The following is a 24,171-nucleotide window of genomic DNA, read 5'->3' as shown; positions in this document are numbered from 1 at the left end:
AACTTTGCGTTTGTTGCTTTCTTTACTGATTACTCGATTTAGCTAGTGGTGGATATACCCGCAAGAATGATCAGAAGTCATGGTTTTTAGATTCTAACTCTATCAAAAAAATTAAAAATCAATAAATGCAAAAAGGGGCTGGTATAGCACCCGGTCGTCGCTAATCTAATGGAAACGCCATATTCATTCCTTTATTTCGTTGACCGCCTCCACCGTCGTTGCTGCTCGAGAGATTGACTTCCTCATTTCGATATTCGAAATTGCACTTTCAACAGCAGCCTGAACATCAAGGTGGAAGAAAGGACGGTTGATGCCATGTACATTACCGATCTTCCTTGGGAACTGTAGAGTGTCTTTTCTTCCCGCGTCAGGACCTTCATATTCGTAGATTTGTTCCTCTGACCCAACCTCGTCACCATGAGAGGCGGCTTTGCTTTTGCGTGTTGTAATCGAGTCTGACTCCGCACCTGATAACTCTGCAACACTGAAAATAGGTCTCCAGTGGCCGACTGATTCTGGGGTGCTATTTGATGGATATCCGAAGCCTGCGGCAGCGAGGGCACGTTTTGTCCAGCGACTGTTAATGCTTGCAAAATGCCATTCGACGATTTCAGGGGAGGCATGACGATCAAGTTGGTTGCGAATATCGATAAGACCCTGAACAGATGTTACATCAACATTATTAACAGCGGAGAAATCAAGGACGACAGCTCGGAGAATAGGGCGGGCGTCGTTGAGGTTGACTTGTTCTCCCCTGCGTGGGCCAGGATCATTCCATGGTCTGTCCTGTAAGGGAGAAAATTATGTTAATAGGAATTTCGTTTATAGTTGTTAGGGTAACTTACTCCTAATTTCGCGTAACTTTGAAGTTCAGTTCGTCGAGTTTCTTGGAAGATGTAAGCTGTTAAATTGTCGAGATATCGGGCTTGGTTGGGGTAATTGAATCCTTCACTGAATCGATAGACAAAGATACCGGGGTATGGAGATCGCGCCTCAATCAGTGGATTTGACCCATCTTGATGCTGCATTGGAATAAAGGCCTCCCTAACCGACCATGCTGGATCATCTTTACTCAATTCGTAGCCATCGCCCTTTCGTTGAAGATTGTCGTGTGTGACACGGTAAACATTGACCTTTCCAAGGAAATTTCCTTTCGCTTTGGCAGTTCGGAATAGAAGCACGGCTGCTGACGCAGCGATGGTGACATAAATTCCATTTTCGATTTGAGTGAAAACGGTTACCAGTACTCCGCTGAAGAAAATGATGACCTCAATTGGCGAAATTTCCCAGAAATGATAGACAACATTCGGTGGGGTGATTAAATCACCAACGGCGTGGATAATTAAACCTGCCAACGCGCTCATGGGGATGTAGAAAAACATCGAAGTCAAAGCATAGAGAGCCAAGAGAACGATGACAGCTGTAAACACTCCAGCCAGTGGTGTTCGAACCCCGGCTTTAGCTTTGATGGCAGTTCGCGAAAAAGAACCAGTTGCAGGGTATGCTCCTAAGAATGGCCCCAGGAGATTTGTAAAGCCAATGGCGACTAGTTCTTGGGAGGGATCAATGACATAGTTATTGATTCGTCCAAATGACTTAGAAATAGCGATGTGCTCAATGATAAGGACAATGATGGTGGACGGAAGATCTGAAGCAAAAGCTTTGAGAATCCGTATGTCGAGACTGGGAGCACCAAGGTGCTGAAATCCTGAGAGAACGTGAGCTAGGATTAAAATTTCAAGGGGTGGGAGGGCATACCTTTGGGAACTCTGCCAAGTATTCTAAACTTCGCACGGTCTGCGTTCGAAATGCCTCTGTTCACAAGCCAACTAACCATGGTATATAAAAGAATAACGAAGGTCATTCTGAGAGTTGAGACAAAAAACCACATTTTACGCTTGTTTGGTTGCCTCGAGGACATGAATTCACAGAACCATCGAATGGCATAAAGAATAAAGAGCGCGGACAAACCTAGGGCGGCATCAAGTCGTGACCTAGGAAGACTTTTCATGGTGTTGATGAAAACCAAGTATGATGCCTCTCTTGTGTTGATTCCTCTGATTCCCATCATGGCTGGCACTTGGCCAACGGCAATGGAGAGAGCTGCACCGGTCATAAAAGAGGTGATAGTAACCAGAGGGATGAATTCGACGACCCAGCCACATCTGACCAACCCAACAAATAACAGAAAGCCTCCGCAGATAAGTGATAAGCTTCTTGCTATCTGATCAGCTGGAATGTCAGGGTGGATATCCTGAACCTTTATGACCACATTCCCGACGATCGTAGACAGAACAGCAACAGCCTAGAAAGCCTGTCAGAATACCCTCGAATACAAGAAGCAAGGACTTACTCCAATTGTGATATCTTTTGATGTGGCAAATGCCCAGTAAAGTAGGAACCCGACAAAAGATGTATATAGCCCATATTCAGGTGTCAATTTGGCCAGGAGAGCATATGCCATTCCTTGTGGAACCACGACAAAGCCGACAGTGATACCTTGGCCCAGTTAGTAGTAGTACAAAATAACGCCATCTCCAACGTACCTGCAATCAAGTCTCCAAGCAGCCATGTGAAGTTGTAGTGGAAGATCCATGACCAGAATGGAAAGAGACTCCAAACGTATCTCTTAGTAGCAGCAATGGTTGGTCGCCCCTTGAGAAGCCATTCTGCGGCTGTGGGCTCGTTCTCCACGAAAGTATCTACCGACGAAATCGACTTTGCCGCAGAGCGATATGTGTCTTCTGGCTCCTGGCGGTAGTCAAGGTTGATGCGAAGTGCGCGGGCGAGAAACCGACCAGCACGGTTGGCCGCCATATTTAGAAATTTTTTAGCGGTTGATTGTCCCTACAACCTAGATAGAGGGATACAGAGGACTTTATACAGTGGACATTCCGGGTAGTTCAGGGAGGAGGTCGAGATATTGATTCATCAGATCCACGAGGTTAATATTTAGGCCAATAATAAACAGGTCTCAAACCGGGTATGTTTCCACTTTAGTTGCTATAGTCGTCGAGAAGGCTATGGAGAAGCATCCACGCAATTAGCCAGAACCATGTCGCAAAACTTGGCAGAGGCTGCGGTGTACAAGGGGCGAAAAATGCTTGGCTCCAGAATGCCCCATCCCCACGGCTCGTTACCGAGTCGAGAGTATATTTGACGGAGTGTGGCGCCAGCTCCCATAAAGCACTTTTTTTTCTTCTTCTAAAAGACCTGGAGAAAAGAGCATAATGGCGGATATCCACGAGGCTCGGGAAGCCACTTCCTCGAAGCATATGCGCCTGCGCCCATACAGCCTGATGCAACCCGACATGCTCCAGCGGTCCCAGCGAGGATCTGGAACGCGAAGTTTCGCCGAGTCTGAACGTTTTCCCTGAGGCTAAGGCAAGGCTTGCGCAGCATTTTGCCATACGCAGAAGCCCTCTCCGGGAGAATTGGCCCCCATTTCAAACGCTTTTTGTTTAATGAATGGTAGCATTGATTGGTTGCGGATGGGGGGAGATCTCCCTCTGGGCATGTAAGCTTAAGATTGATGAGTGAAGCTGGGAGCCTGATGTCGCAATCGCAAACCTTGTTACCTGCTGAACCACAAAAACACGCGGCGACATCCTGGCGGCAGCAGCCCATGCATGCAGCTTATCTGAGCGGTTGACGAGCAGATTATCTTGTTTCACAAGAAAGCTTTGCTCGCGGCGGCGTCCCAGCGATGGACTTGTCCTACACAGGTGCAGCAACGGCCAGGGATTCGTGCTTCTGATGTGACCGCTCTCTAACGCATGGCCAGCCAAGAAACCCTCTGGAGTCGGTGTGCAACCTGATAGGCATAAGATTCGTTTCAATTCGGCAAATAAGCTATGCGCCGTAAATGCAGCCTCCATCCCGCTGCACATGGCTTCCATGCAGCACAGAAGACAGGTCTGGGGAAGCTTATCACGTGAAGATAACGCAGCCAACCTTCTTCGCAATGCTTGAGTTCGATGAGAGTAGAACTGCCGAGCGTGCTAGTACTTTTGTACGCTTATTAGAGTTGCTCTGGGCTTCGAAACAAGCACCTGGCTGGCTCCCGGATGCCCCATCTTCCAGCTTCGACTCCTCACCGCCAGTAAGCTTCGTGGCTCCAGACGACTCGCGCTTTTCGGGACGACGGTGTCCCGCCATTCCTTGCCGCAGGCGGGACACCACTGCGGCGCGCAAATGCTTCTCAAACTGCCAAGGTGAGCCACCACTTGGCTTCGCTTCTTGTCTGGGGGATCGTCCATGAGGTTTCGTGGCGTTTAACTTGGCTAGAGAGTCTTGACCGCAGTGTCGTTAAACGGGCAGCCTTGCGGTATTTCGTAGCAATGTAACGCCCAACACAAATCCCCTGTCTGAATGCGAACTCTGTCCGTCGGCCACCTTCCGGCACGAGCGAGCTGGCGCGTGTCTCGCCCGCAACGCATCCTCGTCGCGGTGAACGTTTGAAGGGCGGAGACTGGCTGACTCAGCAGCCGCGCTAGCCGAGTTGGGCTCGCTAATTTAGCGCGGTCCTGGCGCGTCGCGTCAATCTTGACTATGCGCGCGCAAATGTTTCTCTGCCCGCGACGGCGACAGCAATGATGGCAACGCCGCACCGGAGCTCGAGGAGACAGTCACCCGAGTCTAATAGCGCTCTGGAGCCGCCTTCGGAGGCTGACCAGACTATTACCCTTCCACCCTACCAACCCCAATCACATCAATTGAATGTCGAAGCCAGACAGGCCATCCGAAACCTCGCGGAATCAGAACAGTTCCGGCTTCTGGCTACTCACCTGGGAAACCTCGCACAAGCGTTAACGGACACCGTGGGCGAGGTCAATGACCAGTTGACTGACGCAAATGCAAGGTACCAGAAGCAGAAACGGAAAAGGGACAACCCCAAAGATGGCGAGGATGGAGACCCATCAGAGGGCCAGCCTTCTGCAGAAGCGGAGAAGTCGGATAAGCACATTGCCGACCTACAGATGCGTGTGAAAATGACTACTGAAAAGATGGAGCAAAAGATTCGCGGCGTTATAGATGCAGAGTTCGCCGGCAAAACAGCAAAAGAGATACTGGAGAAAATTAGCCAAACACCCAATGCAGGCCGACCCAGTGCCCAGTCAAGGCGTCGCACTAGATCCGGAAGAAGGAAAAGGACCGAAGGTGACGGTAATGGCGAAGGCAACGAGGGCGAGGGGTCCGATGGCGACGGCAATTCAAATGCAGAACATGACGATGAGGAACAGCGATACGATCCTGTGGCTTCGACAACCTATTTATTTGAAACACAAGTACAAGAGAAGCTAGAAAAGTGGAAGAATGCCTCTCTTACAGAGAGGTGCAGTTTATCCCTACCCGGCCAGGGATGGACGTGCTGACCGGCATGTGACTAGGTACACGAATGACAATACTTATATCGGGTTCTATCGCGTTATGCATGAATCCAGGCATCCCGGAGACGATGTTCCCCCACTCCCGAATCGGTCTACCTGGTTTAGCCACATGGAAGACCCGCCACAACCACCTCAATCCCACCCTACTCGGCGCACCCGAAAGAGGGCCTCCCGCATTCAATCAGATGACGAAGACATAGCTGTTGAGAGCGAACGCATCTCAACTCGCTGCCCCATAACATACCTCCCCTTTAATGACCCAGTAAGCAGCACAAAATGTCCGCATACTTTCGAGCGTGCGGCGATCGAGGATATGATCAACAATAGCAGCGATACCATTACAACTAAAACAAGCACCGGTCGGCGGAAGGTCAAGTGTGTCAAATGCCCGGTTTGCTCCGCCCAGCTTATACTTGAAAATCTACGGCATGATCCTGCCATGCAGCGGAGAGTCCGAAGAGCCATTGAGAATGAAACAATGCAAGATGACGAGGAAATGGATGAGAATGAAGACGACGAGCAAGATGTAGTCTTAGCTCGGCGGCAGACCTCACGAAGCCAAAATGTAGCGGTGAAGTTGGAACGGCCCACGTCTCGCGAACGAAGCATTGTTCCTGGGACACAATTTGAGACGATTATTGACGATGGAGAAGAGGAAGGCCGTGATGTAGATGTGGCTGACACTGAAGAGGATGAAGAAAAAGACGATGAAGATGAAGAGGAAGAAGAAGAGGAAGAGGAAGATGACGAAGAAGGGTAAAGTACTCCGTAGCTAAATTAACTAAACGTTTTTGCAACATCTCAAGCATTACTGATGTCAATGTAAACACACTTTATGACCAATATTCTTTTTGTCTTGCATTTTTCTATTTTTTTAAGAAAGTCGATCCCAGGTTTGCTATTATACAGAACAAAAATAAATAAAAATTTTTAATTGCCAGAATACAGATTTCCGGGGGTAGCTGAACAATTCGGCCTCGAGAAGTCACTGATGCAGACATGGAGAAAAGGTCCGTCTGAATCGAAACACCTTGGCCTTCTACACCGCAAAATCCCTTACTTTACCAGTTTCCCCAGCCAAACGCCTTGCTAATTATCCTTCACACACTCCTTTTTTTGTGCCCATTATGATACTTCCAATTTCGGCGAATACTGACATTTGACGTTTTGAATTAAGCTCGAAATTGTCAAGTTACGACAGGGTGAGAGCAGGGGCACAAAAGTTACAGGGCAATCCCTGCTAAAACATTAAGGTAACCCTTTTTCGTCAGTTCGGAAAAGTCGATAAAGGCGGGGAAATCCTCTTTGGGGTCCTCCAGACAGGGTGCAGCATTTGATGTTGCCTCTCTATTATCCGTAGAGACGTCCCCTGTTGATGTAGGGCGCGACCCTGCATTGCCAGGTTTACCAGCTCCGACGGCAAGGTCAGCGAGATGCTGGAGAGAACGCTGTTCCGTCGCGCCAAGTGGTTGGTTAGCTCCAGGACCCTGATGGGTTCCTATCCGTCCTTGTCGATATTGGCCAATCCTGGTCTCAATGAAGAGTTGAATGGTGTTCTCCCAATTTTGAGTCGCGAATATCTTTTCAAATTCACCTGCAGTTGCAGCATGCTTTTCGCGAAGAGAAATCAAAGCCACCGCCTTTTCAAGAATTACCTGGGCGTCATTCGCAAGTTCGGGTATATCCATAAGCTCGAGGAGAGTAATTACCGCCAAGGCAAGAAAATGGAAATGAAAGGGCGAAGAAATTGACGTGGAGTCTTCAGTCTGCTTATTCATGATTTCAATTATAACTTGCGATGGATATAGCAGCTCAGCAGGGGTGTAGATGTAGAGGTGACGTTTGAGAAGTAGGTGTATGCTCCAATAGATGAGAGGAGAAATGTTTTCGAGGGCATTGACAGTAGATGGATCAATATTAGCAAAATCGAGTCGCTCAATGTCTCTCAGCCTATTAAGCTGGCCAGTTAAAACTCTCTTGAACGCACGAGAGCCATAGGCAGAATTATTGAGCGAAACAGAGAAGAGTTCGTGAAGTTCAGCTAGCAAGGTAGAATACCCTATAACACCAAGTCGTTAGAAAGATATCTTCCACATTGCGACATAAATACTTACGGGCAAGCTGCATTGTTGCAAGATTCACAATTGTATTATCCTCAGGTGTAGCAATTTCATGGCTACCAAAAAAGTCGGGGCCAGCAGTGCTCAACATATGCCATCGGGACAAAATGCCAATTACAATCCAATTACGTCTGGCTAGATTGCCGTCAGAGTCTAGGTCACCGTCGTCCGGGTTGCTAATGTCGAGTTGGCCGAGGGGTTTGGCAATATAATAGCCAAGAGACACGCCTCCTTCCACCAACGTTGCCTTCGGTATACCACTCTGTTCACGGAAATTTTGGCGGCCACGCTGATCTGCTTCCAAAATCATCAAAGTAATGGTGTGAAGCAGAATGAAATTTGCTGCCAAGGGGCGCGAAGAAGGATCCCCACGGAACCATTCGTATAACAGGTCCTGGGCTTTCTCAAACGTTTGAACCTCTTGGAACTGATTTCCATCCCGGAAAGAGCTTGCTCCAGTGACTGCAAGCAATGAATGGAGGAAGACCTCCTGGATCTGACGGCTGGCCTGGCGAAGATGGGCATGTAGTCGATCCCTAGAAACCGGTAGGATAGGAAGAATTATGTGAACATGGTTGTAATACCTGCACGTATGTCAGTATAACGACAGTAAAGAGGTGGGATTCAAGAGACGTACACATCCAACACCTTCTCATCTATCTCAATAGAGGTGGCATCTACTGCCGGCTCCATTGCCGTCGTAGAAGGCGCATGTGCCCAAAATGGTTGCGAAACTCTACCGCCCTGGGCAGGGTACCCGTCAATACCCGTCAAAGCTTCTGGGTGGTTGTCCTTCCCATGCGGCTGGGTAGGCCATCCGCCAACGGATATTTGACGAGGCCCTTGATTCACTGGTAACCCCATTACGGTCGTGGCGCCCTCAGACATAGAATAGGTACGCTTCCTGGGAAGAAGGTTGTTATCGATTGTAGGCGGGAATTCTTGGTAGCCGCGCGCGACAGGAGAGCCTTCTTCGTTGATCGGATAATGTACATCTGACTGGCCACCGATACTAGGTTGAATCTGGCTCTCCAAAGAATTAATTCGATCAGCCAGTTCTTTGATATATCTAGAGTTGTACAATTAGCTAAGCAATGCGGAGGGTATGAAAGGAACGGTAAGAAAATCAAAGAATACCCTTTGCTTGGGCCTCTTTTCATCGGCACTCTACTAAATTCACAAGTCGAGCCCGTTCGGCGACAATTAGAGCACATATCAACTCCGGCTTCAGATGTAGCATCGCATCGAACCTAAGATATCGGGTCAGCTGCATACAAAGCAGTAGCGCGAGGGGATGCAGCATACTTTCTTGCGCCGACACTCATCGCAAGCCCTTGAGACCTTTGTGCGCTTGCGTCTTGCACTCTGGTCACCATAACTGAGATCATGGTTTGGGTCTACACCAGTTTGTTGACTGGGGGTAAACTGTACAAGGTGCTGTGGGTGCTGTGCCTGCGGGTCGGCTGGGTCCCCACGGTTGATACCTGAGGTAGGATTTGGTGACCCTAGGACTAAGCCCTGACCCTGGCCCATCCCATTTGCAGGACTTTCATTCATGTTGGTAGCGGATACTTCGCGCGATAATTCTGCTGAAAGATGCAATTCATCGGCGGTTAATTGGCGTTGGTTGGTGTAGTAGGACACCGCGCCTTGATTGACCTGGGTCGCGTTTGGGGACGAGTACGACTGCGATTGGCCAACGTCGGGGTGTTCTCGAGAGGCCATCGTGGCAGGTTCAGACTTCGCGATAGCTGTGCGGTGCGCGTGCGGTGGTGGAAGAGAGCTTTGTTCCTGAGGTCCGTACTCAGCCGAGACGCGTTCAGACATGATAACAAGCAGTGGAGAGGATGGAAGTCATGCGTGTGGAGGGATTGGGGAGCGAGAGGAACGCGATGTGGGAAAGAGAGAGAGGGCGACAAACTTTTCAACAACAGCGAGCCGAGAGATCACGGCGTCGACTCGCGCGACTCAGCTGTGATCCGACGACACTGAATATTTAGGTTGTCGATGATCGCATTCCTTGGGCACACGGAGAACGGGTATTGTTTTATGCGGGAAGCGTGAGGTTGAGCTGAAGCGGCGGAATAATTGAGATGCCGAGTCGAAGGTGGTTTCGGGGGGGTTGGGCGGTGGCGAACGACGCATCGCACGTGACTAGTCACGAGGCGCGTCACGTGTGTAATCAGGTGACTTGACACGTAAGAAGGGCTTGGCATCGAGAACGATCGTCTTGCACGGAGCATCAACCAGCACAGTGGAAAAGGGCGGTTGTCGAGCAGTTCGGACCGTTCGTCTTGTCGGCGTTTGGCTTGAAGTTGCCGACCATTTTGATCGCCTTTCCAGCTCCGTCGCTGGGGAGATCACTGCAAGCCGACCAAGTCATGGTTATTCCCTCCAGCCCACCAACTCACAGGAAACAACAGGATTCGACCATCTATGCTCTCATTTGCGCACTGTGGGGTTGTTTCTGAGCAGTATACTGTGTCCCTGCAGTCGCCCTTAGAATTATAGACTATGCATGCAAGATACCCACTGAGTACGCCTTGAAGTCTGACTTGGCCAAATAGCTCTGAATTAACACCTCATTTTCCACTGCCAGCAATAATAATTGCTATAGGGCATTTTTTTCATTAACCTCTGACATCACGGACCACATACACTATCCCATGCCATGTGAGGGGGGCGGGTTGTTTCATATCTTTGGAATGAGGGATTAATCGCCCAGCCTTAGGGGTAATAGAACCTCGCTGCATTATGTGCCCGGGCCGTTTTGTTTATCATCTATCCCACGACCTAGGACGCAATTCAGGCATGCCCCGTAAAGGGATGAGCAAATGCGGATTTGCAGGTCAGATGGCATTTCTTGGACATGGAAGGCACCCTTTCCTAGACCCCAGCGCCGGTCAATGTCGAAAAGGGCAATGTCTCGTGTCCAGATAACGGTCGCTGTCCATAGTGATTATCGGTGGTTTTTTTCCCTTCCTCAGGGATGCTCCTTGTATCCGATGTACGATATCGGAGACTGGGGCCATGAAAGGCATACTAGATACTTTGTTGATTGAGGTGGGCCTTTCCAACTTTTACTTGGCTTCTAGAACAATGTATCAGCCGTCGTATACTCCCCCCCCCTCCAGCCCGTCTGGCCCCGATTGGTAGTGATAACAATCAAACCAAGATCTGAATCATTGGCGAAGCCCTCGTTCCCAACACTGGAGTCAACTACTTCATCCCCTTGGCTTTTCGGACTAAGAGTAGCGTTTTCCCGAAGCGTCAGCCACAGGTTAGTGTGTCTTAAGGCGGAGAACGCCGCGAGTTAACAAATTGTCAGACCACCAGTCCGCCACGGCTGGCCTTACAGGGCACATGACCCTTGCTTCAAAAGGTCCGCCATTTGTCGCGATTTGAAAAGCCGATGATTAGCGGTAAATGTGTAAAAATAGGGAAAAGCTGCTGCAAAGATCATTTGGCCAAACAGACGCTCGGGAAATTGATCTTCAACGATGATCAAGGGGCTTGTTCTTGTTCGGCCTTACCTTAACGCCATAAGAGCGGACCGGACGGCGAATAACCTTCGTGTCAAGCAAAGTTGCCAACAATGGCATTCATTCCTATTCCGGAGTGGGCTGTCTTGCGTGCTTCAGTTCTGGCCTCGATTCTTCCGAACTTTTGGATCGTGAAGAAACTTTCACGGTGTTTGGGAAGGAAAATGTTCCCGGGGTACGAATATGATTTCCCTTTGTTCTTTGTTCAAACACGAAGCTTGACGCATTCGAGGGTACTCCGTAGTTGATAGTTTGGCCAGAAAACCCAAAAATGCCTTGATCTGCGGAGCAAAGTCCATCTGCAAGTACGAGCCCAACCGTCCTCGGCTTTAAAGTGGCGCGAAGGAGGGGCAACACGCCAGGTGGCGGCGAGTATGAGTTTGCCAGGTCGCGAAGCCGAGTCCGCTTTAGGAAATGCCGTAGAAGACGCGACGAATATTCGATGCACGGCTTACGTAACTAACTAAGCTGACAACCCGGGTGGGGGCGAGAGATGACGTGCAGTCACGGCGCAGTGCGTGGCTGGAGAAATTGCTCCAAAACAGCGTGTGACTTGCGCTGCAGCTCAAGGGCGCTGAGGAACGCAGAGTGTAAGTTAATTAGCCGTTCTTATTGCAGCCAGTGGTAGTTAGGGGCTAGCAGGGGTTCGAGACCGACCACCTACGCTCACCGAAACTCGAATTGAAGCTGGTCCTTAGAAAGGAGCTCTCTATCAAGTATGGTAGGCGGAGCGTGGTTAGCCAGACAATGTTGTTCTTCCCTGCCTAATTTGTGTAACATTGGAAGACCCTTAACAAAAGTATATTACAGGTGTTCGTGGGACACTTGGTGGTGCCCTCGAAAAAGGCGGAGGGAAACGGTGATCGGCGCGGGTTTTATGCAGGCAGAACTCCACGCTTTCTGGATGTGCTAGCGATGCTCGCAATTTGATTTGTGCTTGCTAGTTTAATTGCGCTGATGGCGGCGGCAATCGTGGCTTTCGAGTGCATATGTCAGAGGGCAAGGTCGGAGGATTGTTACCAGATATGGATTTGTTTCAGGTCAAGACATACAGTTCCACTTTTGCGCACTTCTTCTCTTCTGTGCGGTATCCTGTTCGTCCGATAGCGGGTCGTGGTGGCATATGGAAACCTGTAGATTGGATGGTAAAGTATACATTTTAGAGCCAACTCCAGGCGGTGGAGAAATTTTCTGGCTTCTAACCCGAACCGGCCGGTTTCAACTTCAGATCGAGGGTGGTCCTAGCAAGCTAGGAAAGAAAAAAAAGAAACAGAATCGACGAAAAGGATCTTCACGCCAAACTTTCTGAAAAGTCGGATAGCAAGGGGCAAGCGGGATGGGCTGTAAAGCCAGACTCAACGACGCAACGCCGTCTCCAGTCACGCCCTCAGCGCAACGTGCCAATGGCATCGTGGGGATTTCCATGACATGCAGCGAGAGGTGGCTGGGTGGAGTCGTTTGGGTTTTCAGGTGAACGCATCTGGTTAAGCTTGCACTTGCGTGATGGGCTCCAGCAAGATAAGGAAGCAAGACGCTGTGGGGTATCTTAGCCAGGCCAGCTGGCACACGATCGAAGCGGCGGGATAGCGTGTGTATGTACTCCGTAGGTATGTATGTGGCCGCCACATCCACTTGCATGTAGCACCTGTACTCCGTACCCCATAGTCGCGCACAGCTGACGGACACCCGCAGCGCCAAGGCAGGGCTCACGGCCGTTACACCGAGATCGATCTCGAGGGGCAAGCTGGAGAACGCGGGCGGGCGATCGAGCCAGAACGCCCAACGCGTTGCCTTGTGCGGGACACGACTCCAAGGCCGATTCCAGATTCCACGGGCCGGGGCAGCAGTGCGCACCACAAAAGCAAGGCTTGGCCGGCCTGGCGTCCAGGGGAATAACAATAGTAATAATCAAAACCAGAACACGGAATTGCTGGAGAAACAACGCGGATGCTCTCCACCCAGAACACGGCGACGGTGTGCAGGGGCGGCGTCGTCCACACAAGCGGCGGCATGAAGAATGCAGGCCACGGCGCGCAACAGCGGTTCGTTATTTGTCAATCGAATCTTCCGCGGCGACGGTTCTTTGTCCGGCTTGCTGTCGAAGTCGAAGGTTTGGCGCTCAAAACATGGTGCTGGGGGGGGGCGTGTTGTTTGTCCGCAACAGAGTTTCCGTGGGCGGTTAGGCGGGCTTGGGCGAACTTGGCTCAGGCCTTCCCAGCTGCTTGTCACCGCAACCTCGCTCTTATTTTAACCTCGCCATCCCATCTCGCTTCGAATGTCGTCGACCACGCTCTGCCCGCCGTCCGACTGTCCACTGCAGCATCTCTGCCTGCCCGGCCCTGCCCGTCGCGCCTCGCTTGCTTTTCTCCTCTCCTTCGACGGCTCCTCGCTGCCCTTGCGCCTGCGGTCTGCTCCCCGTCACGTCAAGCCTCAACCCCCCGATGTTCCAATGATTCCTCCTTTATAGCCCCTCCTCGATCCCGCTTCGCTCGAAGCCTCGTTCTACTCCTCGTCCGCTTCATATATCCTGTGTCTGCGCCGGATCGCCTCTGTGTTATGGCCCTGTAGCTTGCGCTCCGCCCTTTTCCTTGTTGTCCACAGTTGTGGGTATATCAGCCTCAGTCCACCTCACGTGCAGCCGCCTCCTTACTCGCGTCGCCTCTATCGCCGAGATCCACACACTTTCTTAACCTCACCAGCCCGTCGATATGTTGATTAACGGTGAGAAGTATGCCTGCGATGCCTGCATCAGGGGACATCGCGTCAGCAGTTGCCAGCACCACGGTAAGCGAGCTCCCTGACTACCTCCCCCGTTTCTGAAGACGAGCCGCTGATCAATCCGATAGAACGCCCCTTAAGTCATATTAATCGGAAGGGTCGCCCGGTATCACAATGCCCCCATTGTCGAGGTTTACGCAAAACACGCGCCAGCCACGTCAACTGCCAATGCGGTGAGAAACCACATTCGAAAGCTGAGTGCAAGAATGGCACAGGAGATAAAGGTATGGTGTTCCTACTTACTTATACCGATTGATCACTAAAAGCTACGTACTATAGCAAACCGAAAACAATGCTGCTGTGGCCACGGGGGTCGGTGTATTTGCTCTGCCAAGAGAGACTCTAATCTGGCCACTGTTCCAGAAGTCGGTCCCGCGCCGGAGCCTAAATCCACGTTTCAAGCGAAACAGCTGCATATCCCAGCTTCCAAGATCGACCCATTGGCCGTGTCGCATCGCTCGAAAGTAAAGCACAACAATACAAGCAAACTTTCCCATCCATATACCTTACCACGATCTCACACTATCCATACACCGGCTGAACTAGCGCGTCGCTCTGCAGATCACCTTCCCCTAGCCGAGGAAATGTCCATTTCTCGGAGTGTCCCAGCTCAGCCGGACTCAATTACCAGTGCACCCCGGCCTCGTCGTGCTAGGTCTGAACATAGCTCCCCAGTTCTGGGAATTAGCGCACCAGATATGCATCTTCCTTCTCTTGATATACCTTTTTCAAGCTTCGATCCAGCTAGTCTGCCCTCGCCTTTATTTGATTACCCACAGCAGTGGGCAGGACTGTATTATGCGGATAGTGACCTCGCCCTCGAAGCCGCTAGTTTAGGCCCTCCGTCTGTCGATTGGTCTACATTCGATCTTTCATATGGCTCTGATGCGCTCACGGCAACGTATAGCCAGCCGCCGTCCTTTGCAAGCTTTGACTATGCCAATTTTAGCCACCCAGAGCTTTCTAGATCATCATCCCATGACACTTCCGAACCCGAGGATATTGCGCCAAGAGCTGTGTCAACTCAGGACCCTAAGCTGCATGAACAGCAAGACGTCCACACAGTAAATGATACCGTTGATGCAGATACCTTTTATCTATGCGCTTCTCCTTCGCGCTTGGAAATGACCCATCCCCACATGCCAAGCATAAATTACGTGGGACCCCTTGACACAGATCCATATTGGCGCCTTAACGAACAGGTCTCGGTGAGCGCTGAATTGCAGCCTTATCCGCTTCCCCACGCGTTTTCGCAACAGTCATCTGCGCCTGTTGACGGTCAAATTTCACTTGATAACAACGGCGTCCTTACGACTGCCGGAACTAGCGAACCCATTTGGATTCCCTCTGCATCTCCATTCCCTCCTGTCCTGTCACCTTTGCCAGCGGAAGCCGGACGAATAATGGATCATAATCAGTGGCGCTTATAAGGTTTTTCTGCATTCACAGCCGCATATAAAGATGCATTGAAAATTATTTTTAGAGTCCATTCTTAACATCTTGCGACGATTACGACAATAGACGATCAAGTTTCTATAATTCTTTCACTCCTTTTGCCTATATTTTCTCTTCTTTTATCTTTTTGCCTCTAGCTGCATTTCCATTTATCATACTGGTGGTATTCTGTCTTTGGTGGATAGCAGTCGTTTCGTTCATCCTGCTATGAGTTCCCAGTACATATGACTTCCAGATAAGGATATTCAGAAGATTATCTCTTGCCATGTCTTCTAGTAAATAGAATGGGTGGAACGCTCGTTTCTCCATAGGTTGCTGGATATGTTTATAGATTTAATTCTTTCTTGGAACCTATTTACATACCCTTCCAACTTACATATAACACAGTCCTTTCCTGCTAATAGATGTTTATCTTAAGAAGATGAAATACAGGCTAGATTAAATATCAATTTCAGGTGTGGCTGCGTACAAATACATTATTTGGTCCTTTTGACGTTCTAACTGGTAAAGCCCCAATCATTCGTCTCCAAGCAGAGAGGTACCACATACGCTGCAGGGGCAAAATCTGCGTACCAGAGAAACATAAATAAAGGAATTGGCAAAGAAAACAACTTCATTTCTGGGCGAGTTCATTCAGCCGAAAATTGGCACTAATAGATGAATATATAGAGCAAAAAAAAAAAAAAGCAAGGCACAGATCATTCAGGCTTTATCAAGCAGTCCATGGAGCTACGTTGTCTTCTTCCACACCGACCAGATACCAAGCAAACTGCTCATTGTTCCAGCAATACCCACAATTCCATCATCAAAGTTGACATATCCGAGAGCTGAGGAAGGAATCGTCAAGTCGCAAATATCAGACACCAGTTGAGTCGTGATAGCAGCACGTTCACTAAAAGAAACCGTGGGGTCAGTTGCCAGTAACAGTAACTAACACGGAGCAGTAGATGACGCTGGGAGTCCACAAACCGAGTAATTTTCTTGCTTTCTAACGCTCCTTCGCCATCCTTTTTGTTCACATTCCTTTCCATCTCCTTTAGTTTCCACAGCGAATACAGACTGGCGATCGCAGAGCACATCAATCCGGCAAACCAAGCCTTATACGCTTGGCTCTGCAGCCTCTTGATGCTATCGAATTTCCTAATCCCCGAAGCATGAAGGTACGTGAACGTATCAAGCGACAAGTAGACACCATATCCCAGCTGGCGACCCACAGCGAGATACTTCAACACCGGATCCGCTGCGGTAGTGGAGGCACCGGCAACGGTAGGTTTGGAGTCAAGCGCGACGGCAGCAGCTTTGAAGTGCTCGACATTCTTGCCCACGCGCAGAAGTTTTCGGGTAAGGCCGAACTGTTTCTTAATGGCCTCAAAGGGTGCGATCGAGGCCTGGGAGTAATTCGTGCGGAACAGGTACCATGCTAGGAAGCGGGAGAAATACTGAAGAGTCCGTAGGACCTTGTCGCGGCCAACTATTAGGAAAATCATTAATCTGAGTAACCGGAACTGGCATTCTTAGGACTGTGCAGGGAGAACAAACCGGTCGTCGCAACAAATCTCAGGTAGTGAGCAACGGAAGGATGATAAGCAAGAGCGTCGGCAACCATTGTAGCGACTGATTCTGATTTTTTCTTGGGTGTTTTTTTCTGGAAATGTCCAGGAGTAGATGAAGGGACAGAATACAAAGAGAATGAGTGCTTCGGGATTAATTCGCGAAATAACGTCTAAGCACGAGCTTGTGATACACGGCGAAGATGATCGTCACGGCGGGCCGAATTCAGGAGTCCGCAACGACGAACAATAATGACTTGTCTCCCAATAACTCCCGAAGAAATTCACACGAGATACGAAAACAGTTTACTATTCTGCTACCTCTAAAACCTGATGCGCTTTCTTTACAGGAGATGGGAAAGCCACACGGGGGAGAAGATGCACGTGATGGCTAACCTCGGCACTCCGCTTATTGGCCCCCCAAGAAATCGCAGCGTTGAACCACAACAGCTGCAAACGGCGACAAGGCGCTTATGACTGCTGGTGATGACTATCTTCATGGTGGTATCTCGGCTTGCCAGGGGCCTCGGGGCAGCCACTCCAACTCCTGAAGACTCGGCGAGGCAGGCCTCAACCGCCACAAGGACTTCGAATGGTGATGTCATCTAATTGCTTCACTCGCGGGCAGGTCTTTTCTGCCCCAACAACCGGCTCCTCTTTTATCTTCCTCTCCTCATACAATGCACTTGCCCCTCCTCCAATATCCGCAATGTCCTTGGTTTTGCAAAACTGGTGGACTAGTTGATTGTGCTACACAAATTCTATATAATATGGACAGGCACCAGAAGGTCTCATTGACTATCTTTTAAACTCACACTGATATACAGCCGTAAAGAGATTGTCAGTCTGGAAGAGAGCATTCTATTAGGCAGGTGACGAGGAAGTGGTACAAGAATTTATGAGGTATGGGGATTTTTGTAGCCTTCCATCGACCGTCGAGCTTTTCTACGCGTCATGCTTCTCAAGGAACCGGATTGCCTCGCGGTACACAAAGCAACATAACGATATTACTCCTAAAAAGAAACAAAGGGTCCCTGATTGTTACGCTGGCTAGAAATGCTTCCTCTGTGCATTATGGTAATAAGGGTGTACCGACTATTATCCTTGCTGCCCCTTTGCATGTTGATGTGGAGATTTCCTTGCTTGGAGGTATTATCATATGCTGAGTAAAATCCTCAAGGAAATTCTACCGACTTAGTTTCAAGTTTCAACTACAGGGCTGCTCTGGCTTCCTCTTGGGGGAGTTGCCTTCATATCAGAAGGCCTTCTTTCTATTGTCATGCTATTAGGATTAGTAGGAAATGGGGAGTATGTACTATCTAGGGTAACTAGGTAGGTGAGAGCAGAAACATAGGACACAAGAATCTAAGTAACAGGACCATCTCTGGTTTAATGTGCCATGAAAAATGACACTGGAAATCATACTTCTAGGCTGTGGATCTGTAGAAAAGTTCTAGCAATCATCCACGCCAGGATAAACTGTAGAACAGGTTGCAAGGAGCAGAGAACATCTCTTGATGCCAAAAAGAAGAACATAGACATTCTATTAATAATGTGCTTGTTTTATTTGAGAAGTATGCAAGCCACTACCAGATGGTCAGTGTTGGATTTGCAAATTTTCCTGGAGTCCAAAATAACTGACACAAGAGTCAAGATGTTCTATAAACAGAAGAGGGCCTTGTAGCAAATACTCCTCTAAATAAGATGTTGATCAAGACAACTTTCTCTGATTATATATACAGTCAAATGATGATGGCTAATCAAACTTCTCCATTTTGAGATCTCATTATGAGGAGCTTCAGCGCATGGTAGCACTTGAGCCATAAAATTCCACATGAAATATACCGAAATTATATTCATTCTGCATTTTAAATTCTCAATGGAAGTGTCTGGCGCTAGTGCGCAATGGGACTAGCGCGCTGGGCAAACAGCTCTAAGTCAATGGACATGCTGACCAGGCACGGCGAGAGCAAAGCTATCATACCGCATTACTACCTACCTTCTTTCCCGTATATACTCGTCGCCCCCCTCATTCTACCCTCCCGTACTGCAGATATGGGTTCCGATCCTCAATATGCCAAATACCCTGACCTCACGCTCTCGCAAGATGTTTTCAACCTCGCCAACTCAGCATGCCCTGCAGCTGTACGAGAAAGCTCCCTGAAACGCCTTCAATCTGTCATCGAAAAGAACCATATGGCCCCGTTATATCGACATTTAGCTCACCCCGTCGATGGCATTTTCAATTCAAGCGGCGAAACTTCGCCGCAGCACTCAACAAACCAGAACAAACAGCAAATAGTGTGTGACATGCTACCCCATGCGCGCAATAACGTGTCTGTTGGATTTCCTTGGGACGAGAGATTATACGAAAAACTTCTGGCCGAAAACAAGAAGGAGCTTGATGCTTTGCAGAAGGAGGAAGATGACGCTGCCGAAGCCGCTGGAGACACCGAAGTCCAAGCCGCGCGAGGGAAGCGCGCAGAATTTTGGGCTCGAGTTGGCGATAAGGTATCAAAGAATTGCATATATCTGACAGCTATCTTGTGAGGGCTAACGAATGACAATTACCTAGGAGAAAGCCATCACCGCTTATGAGGCCGTTTTCGAAAATACCGGCGTATTAGGAACGAAAATCGATATCGTTTTAGCGATGATACGAATTGGGCTATTCTTTGGGGATAAAATATTTGTCAAGAAGCACATTGAAAGAGCGAATTCGCTTGTCGAAGGCGGCGGTGATTGGGATCGAAGAAATCGTTTGAAGGCTTATAAAGGCCTCCATTTACTCACAACTCGCAGCTACAAACTGGCAGCCCCTCTCTTGCTCGATAGCTTGTCTACTTTTACCAGCTACGAATTATGCAGCTACTCGTCCTTAGTTATATACGCCGTTATTGCGGGATCGCTATCGTTGAAAAGAGTTGATTTTAAAGCGAAGGTTGTTGACGCCCCAGAGATAAAGGCAATTCTAGGTGAGGGAGAAGAGAGATTGTCTGCACTTTCCGGAGCCATATCCTCTGGTCCCGGCGCTGGAGATGAAGAGATGAAGGATATATCTACCGGAGCTTCAGGCCAAACAGCGACAGTTGTCAACCTTACCACTTTAGGCACTGGAACTGGGATTGAGACAGAGAATGAGGTACCAGTTGATTTTTCTCCTCTTGCAAACCTTGTTAGCAGCCTTTACAGTGGAATTTACCGCACGTTTTTCACGGCACTTGCAGCAGTGGAGGACAACTTTGTGACACAGGATCGATATCTACATGAGCATAGATCGCGGTTTGTTAGGGAGATGCGGCTGCGAGGGTATCAACAGCTCTTGCAGAGCTACCGCATCGTGGGCCTTGCCAGCATGGCCAAGGAATTTGGTGTGACCGTTGATTTCCTTGATAAGTATGTGTTGGCGCGTGGATTCGCATATCTCCTTTGATACTGACGATAATTCTATAGGGATCTTGCCAAATTCATTGCTGGTGACAGAATATCCTGCACGATTGACAGAGTGAATGGTGTAATCGAGACGAACCGCCCAGATGACAAGAACAAGCAGTACGCCGATGTGGTCAAACAAGGCGATGCACTGATCACGAAACTTCAGAAATACGGCCAGGCTGTGAGACTACGGGGCAGTGAGCGGGGTTAGACGATTTACGACCCCAATTGACGTGGTTCTACAGCCAAATAGGTAGCTAGAGGTTTGTCTGTACTACTAATAACAAGTACTCTGGAACAAAAGACCCGTGTTCATATTGCTAGCAATACATATTATCTTCTGTTAGATAATTAGATATAGAAGGCAGTAATATGTATGCAAAAGCCATCTGGGCGAAATCTAGTCCCATAAAAACTCTTTGCTATGTAAACCTTCGAAAATACCTGGCCAGCTCGCCACCTTTCAGAATAAGTACTGTGAATCATAGCATCACTTTGGCATTAAAGAGCGTCGAAATAAGAAAAGACGTTTTTCACCAAAGAGTCGATTGTCGAGACGCACGGGTGAAACTGAAGCTATAAAATCTTATCCGCAACCAGACTACACAGCAAGGTGCCAGGGTGCAGAACTAACTACCCATTCGTCCCCTGGTTTGATTCAGCGATGTTCCCCATAGCTTGTTCTTCTCGCATTTTTGCCTCCTCCGCTCCTTACTCGTCTCTCCGGCGTGGGGCCGGCGCTCGATGGCTGCGGACCTCCTTTGGTGCACCAGTCACAGCTGCAGGTAGGTAGGCGCTTTCCCTCTATCCCCCGTTGGCCCGGTTGAAATACGAGCAATGCATCTCCTTGTTCGATGCGCCCGTTGAACCATGTCTATGAACTAACGATAGCTTGAATTGCTCCTAGATACCGCTCGATCCACCCCTCTCGATGCTCGTGCGCTGCGCAACTACTCGCATGGCAAGACCAGCTCTCCCCCAGCCGGTCGTCTACACAAGGGCAACATCAACCCCAATGTTCTAGCCGCTCAATACGCGGTTCGCGGCGAACTTGCCGTCAAAGCGGAAGAGTATCGAGTCAAATTGGAACAAGGAGCTCAGCTACCATTCGACAATGTTATTTTTGCCAATATCGGTAACCCACAGCAATTGGATCAGAAACCTATTACCTTCTTCCGACAAGTTCTGAGTATTCTCGAATACCCCGACTTGCTACGGAAGGAAGACATTCTGAGATCAGCACTTGGGTTCAAGCAGGATGCCATTGATCGCGCCAGACATCTACTGAAGGATGTACGCAGCATTGGCGCCTACACTCAGAGCCAAGGCTCCCCGGCCGTACGGCAAAGCATCTCTGCTTTTATTGAGAAACGCGATGGCTTCCCTGCAGACCCATCTCACATCTATCTATCTGCTGGAGCTTCTTCAGGAGTAAATACACTTCTCAGTATTCTTTGTGCTGATCGCAACAGTGGTGTCCTAGTTCCCATTCCTCAGTACCCTCTATACACAGCTACTCTGTCTTTGCTCAACGCAAGATGTGTCCCTTACTACTTAGATGAGGGGAAAGGCTGGGGTTTGGATGTGGATGGTATTAGAGCCTCTGTGGCTAAAGCCAAAGCAGAAGGCACTGATGTCCGTGCTATTGTTATAATCAACCCAGGAAACCCTACGGGAGCTTGCCTTGGTGCAGACGTCATCAAACAGGTGATTGACCTGGCTGTTGAAGAGAAGCTCGTCATCATGGCCGACGAAGTCTATCAGACCAACGTGTTCCAAGGAGACTTTGTCTCCTTCAAAAAGCGGCTCCGGCAGCTGCAACGGGAGTCGGAACGGTACAGCCACGTGGAACTGGCTTCCCTGCACAGCGTATCCAAGGGCATGGTCGGCGAATGCGGCCACCGCGGCGGCTACTTTGAGCTTGTTGGCTTCCATGCCGACGTCGAAGAGCAGATCTACAAATTCATCAGTGTGATGCTGTGTCCGCCCGTCATTGGGCAGTGCCTTGTGGAACTCATGGTCAATCCGCCGAAGACCGGAGACCCAAGCTATGAGGTGTACCAGAAGGAGTACAATGCCATCTCGGTAGGCTTGCGCCAGCGTGCCTTTGCCCTGTACGAGGCCTTCAAGTTGATGGAAGGCGTTGAGTGCCAAGAGCCACAGGTATGGCCATCCACTGTTGTCTTCGAATTATTTTTGCTGACTGTGTCCCAGGGCTCGATGTATCTGTTTCCATCTATCACGCTGCCGCCCAAGGCATTGGCGGCGGCTAAAGCTGCCAATCGCCAGGCCGACGAGTTCTATGCTCTCAGGCTCCTTGATGCTACTGGCGTCTGCATTGTTCCGGGCTCCGGGTTCGGGCAGAAACCCGGGACATTTCATTTCCGTACAACGTTCCTGGCTCCTGGCACTGAGTGGGTGAGCCGAATTGTGGATTTTCACAAAGGATTCATGGATGAATTCCGGTGATATTGGTAGGAGAGTTGGATCATTCTTGCATTTGGTAGCGACGACATATGAACATCTTGTTCCGCCTTTTGTATCTACTAGCGATCATCTTTTGGGTATCTTGTTCAGGCCCAGCATTTTGCAAGCGATGCTAGATTGGTTACATATGACACCGGATAGTAGACATTGGTGGTTCATCCTTTCTCGGGAGTGCGCTGTCTCACGGAGAGTCATGCTCCGGGTGCCAATCACATGGATCGGAAGATCCCGGCTTGAACAGGGCGCGGCCGGATTATCTATTTTTGGGGCCCGGAAAAACAGGCTGTGTTTTCGTGTTGGGCCTGCGATAGCCGGCGGCGTCGCCTGGCCGGAGCGGGCGGGCGGGCGAGCTAGAAGCTGCCCGAAGCGCCCGCGCAAGAGCCGGCGTTGCAGGCCGGACTGGGCGAGACCGCCTGCATGACCAGTGGCCCTTCGACGTATTTCGGGGAAAATAAAATTTAGTAATAATAATAATAATACCACTGACGTACGGAGCACTGCGATCGTGACCTTGCGCGCGGACGTCCACGGCCGATCCTGTCATGCTACTACTACGGAGTATGTACGACGACGCAGCGGCCCTGGGGGAGAGGGGTGACGTGGATGGACGCCCACCAAGGTACGACGACAGGCCCGGTTGATGGAGCGGCGGCGCTAAGCTTTCTGCAGCGTGTGTCGCTGGGATCGAGATAGGAAGGCAACCACATGCGCGCGCCGCCCACAGAATGTTAACCCACAATGCCACCACCGCGCATGAACATCACCTCCGGGTATTACTACGGAGACGTAACTAACTAGCCGAGACATGGGCTGGGACGGACGGGGTTGATGATCATTTACGGAGCACTTGACGATGGTCTCCCTTTTTTTGGGGGGAGAAAAAGGCTCAAAAAAGATGAGTGACGCAGACCAGAATACCACCCTCTTCAAGGGGGGTGAGGGAAAGAACTAGATCGCACGAATAGACTTTTTCTTCGCGCACCGTTCAAAAAAAGAGCGAGTCCGGGTCATGCAACGCCAGATGAAACACGGCAGGCTCTGACAGCCTCTAGAAGAAGAAAAAAAAGAGCGCAGCAAAAACCTGCAAAATCTTTGTAGGATCTCTCCAGAAGGAGTATCACAGTTAGCTCGTGGCACAAGACGGGCGCTAGGGACAGCTAGCCGCAAATCCCCCTCCCCTTCTGCTTCACGTAAAAGGTTGGACCGTCCCTCAGGCACACAGACGGCGATGCGCGAATTTTGTGATTCGGCAGAAAGTGGGGGATTGACGCTGAGCGGAGCAACCCCGGGCCCGGGTTGGGCATCAACAGGCCGGAGAATAATAATGAGAGAAAATGGAGAATGCGCCTGGGGACTTGCTTTTGCTTTCCCCCTGGGATGATCGATTATCATTCGGATGATGATGACGGTAGCC

At 49.7% G+C, this 24,171-nt stretch overlaps 6 protein-coding genes across 6 annotated transcripts; 3 read left to right on the top strand and 3 right to left on the bottom strand.

Annotated features, from left to right (window-relative positions):
* Window positions 1-183: 183 nt before the first annotated feature.
* LOZ57_005675 (uncharacterized protein) lies at window positions 184-2,817 on the bottom strand (the record flags this gene model as incomplete). The annotated part of the gene is made up of 5 exons (XM_049254702.1): window positions 184-786; window positions 846-1,708; window positions 1,759-2,305; window positions 2,354-2,499; window positions 2,547-2,817. The coding sequence occupies 5 exons, from the start codon at window positions 2,815-2,817 to the stop codon at window positions 184-186; spliced, it is 2,430 nt and encodes an 809-aa protein (XP_049106385.1).
* Window positions 2,818-4,595: 1,778 nt separating this feature from the next.
* Window positions 4,596-6,150, top strand: LOZ57_005674 (uncharacterized protein; the record flags this gene model as incomplete). Its single annotated transcript, XM_049254701.1, has 2 exons — window positions 4,596-5,335; window positions 5,391-6,150. 2 exons carry the CDS (start codon window positions 4,596-4,598, stop codon window positions 6,148-6,150), a joined length of 1,500 nt encoding a protein of 499 aa, XP_049106384.1.
* A 463-nt stretch (window positions 6,151-6,613) lies between these two features.
* RGT1 (Glucose-responsive transcription factor) lies at window positions 6,614-9,235 on the bottom strand (the record flags this gene model as incomplete). The annotated part of the gene is made up of 5 exons (XM_049254700.1): window positions 6,614-7,449; window positions 7,505-8,094; window positions 8,148-8,579; window positions 8,648-8,760; window positions 8,816-9,235. The coding sequence occupies 5 exons, from the start codon at window positions 9,233-9,235 to the stop codon at window positions 6,614-6,616; spliced, it is 2,391 nt and encodes a 796-aa protein (XP_049106383.1).
* Window positions 9,236-13,760: 4,525 nt separating this feature from the next.
* HAA1 (transcriptional activator haa1) lies at window positions 13,761-15,260 on the top strand (the record flags this gene model as incomplete). The annotated part of the gene is made up of 3 exons (XM_049254699.1): window positions 13,761-13,836; window positions 13,899-14,054; window positions 14,110-15,260. 3 exons carry the CDS (start codon window positions 13,761-13,763, stop codon window positions 15,258-15,260), a joined length of 1,383 nt encoding a protein of 460 aa, XP_049106382.1.
* A 754-nt stretch (window positions 15,261-16,014) lies between these two features.
* Window positions 16,015-16,891, bottom strand: PEX11 (Peroxisomal membrane protein PMP27; the record flags this gene model as incomplete). Its single annotated transcript, XM_049254698.1, has 3 exons — window positions 16,015-16,177; window positions 16,255-16,756; window positions 16,825-16,891. 3 exons carry the CDS (start codon window positions 16,889-16,891, stop codon window positions 16,015-16,017), a joined length of 732 nt encoding a protein of 243 aa, XP_049106381.1.
* A 1,999-nt stretch (window positions 16,892-18,890) lies between these two features.
* RPN7 (proteasome regulatory particle subunit) lies at window positions 18,891-22,739 on the top strand (the record flags this gene model as incomplete). Its single annotated transcript, XM_049254697.1, has 4 exons — window positions 18,891-19,346; window positions 19,411-20,231; window positions 20,289-20,467; window positions 21,178-22,739. 4 exons carry the CDS (start codon window positions 18,891-18,893, stop codon window positions 22,737-22,739), a joined length of 3,018 nt encoding a protein of 1,005 aa, XP_049106380.1.
* Window positions 22,740-24,171: the final 1,432 nt, after the last annotated feature.

The sequence above is a fragment of the Ophidiomyces ophidiicola genome, assembly GCF_022830035.1.
Source record: "Ophidiomyces ophidiicola strain CBS 122913 chromosome Unknown scaffold_30, whole genome shotgun sequence".
In the NCBI taxonomy this organism is placed as follows: Eukaryota; Fungi; Ascomycota; class Eurotiomycetes; order Onygenales; family Onygenaceae; genus Ophidiomyces; species Ophidiomyces ophidiicola.
Note: the sequence above shows the minus strand (reverse complement) of the source record. Positions and strands in the feature narration are given on the sequence as shown.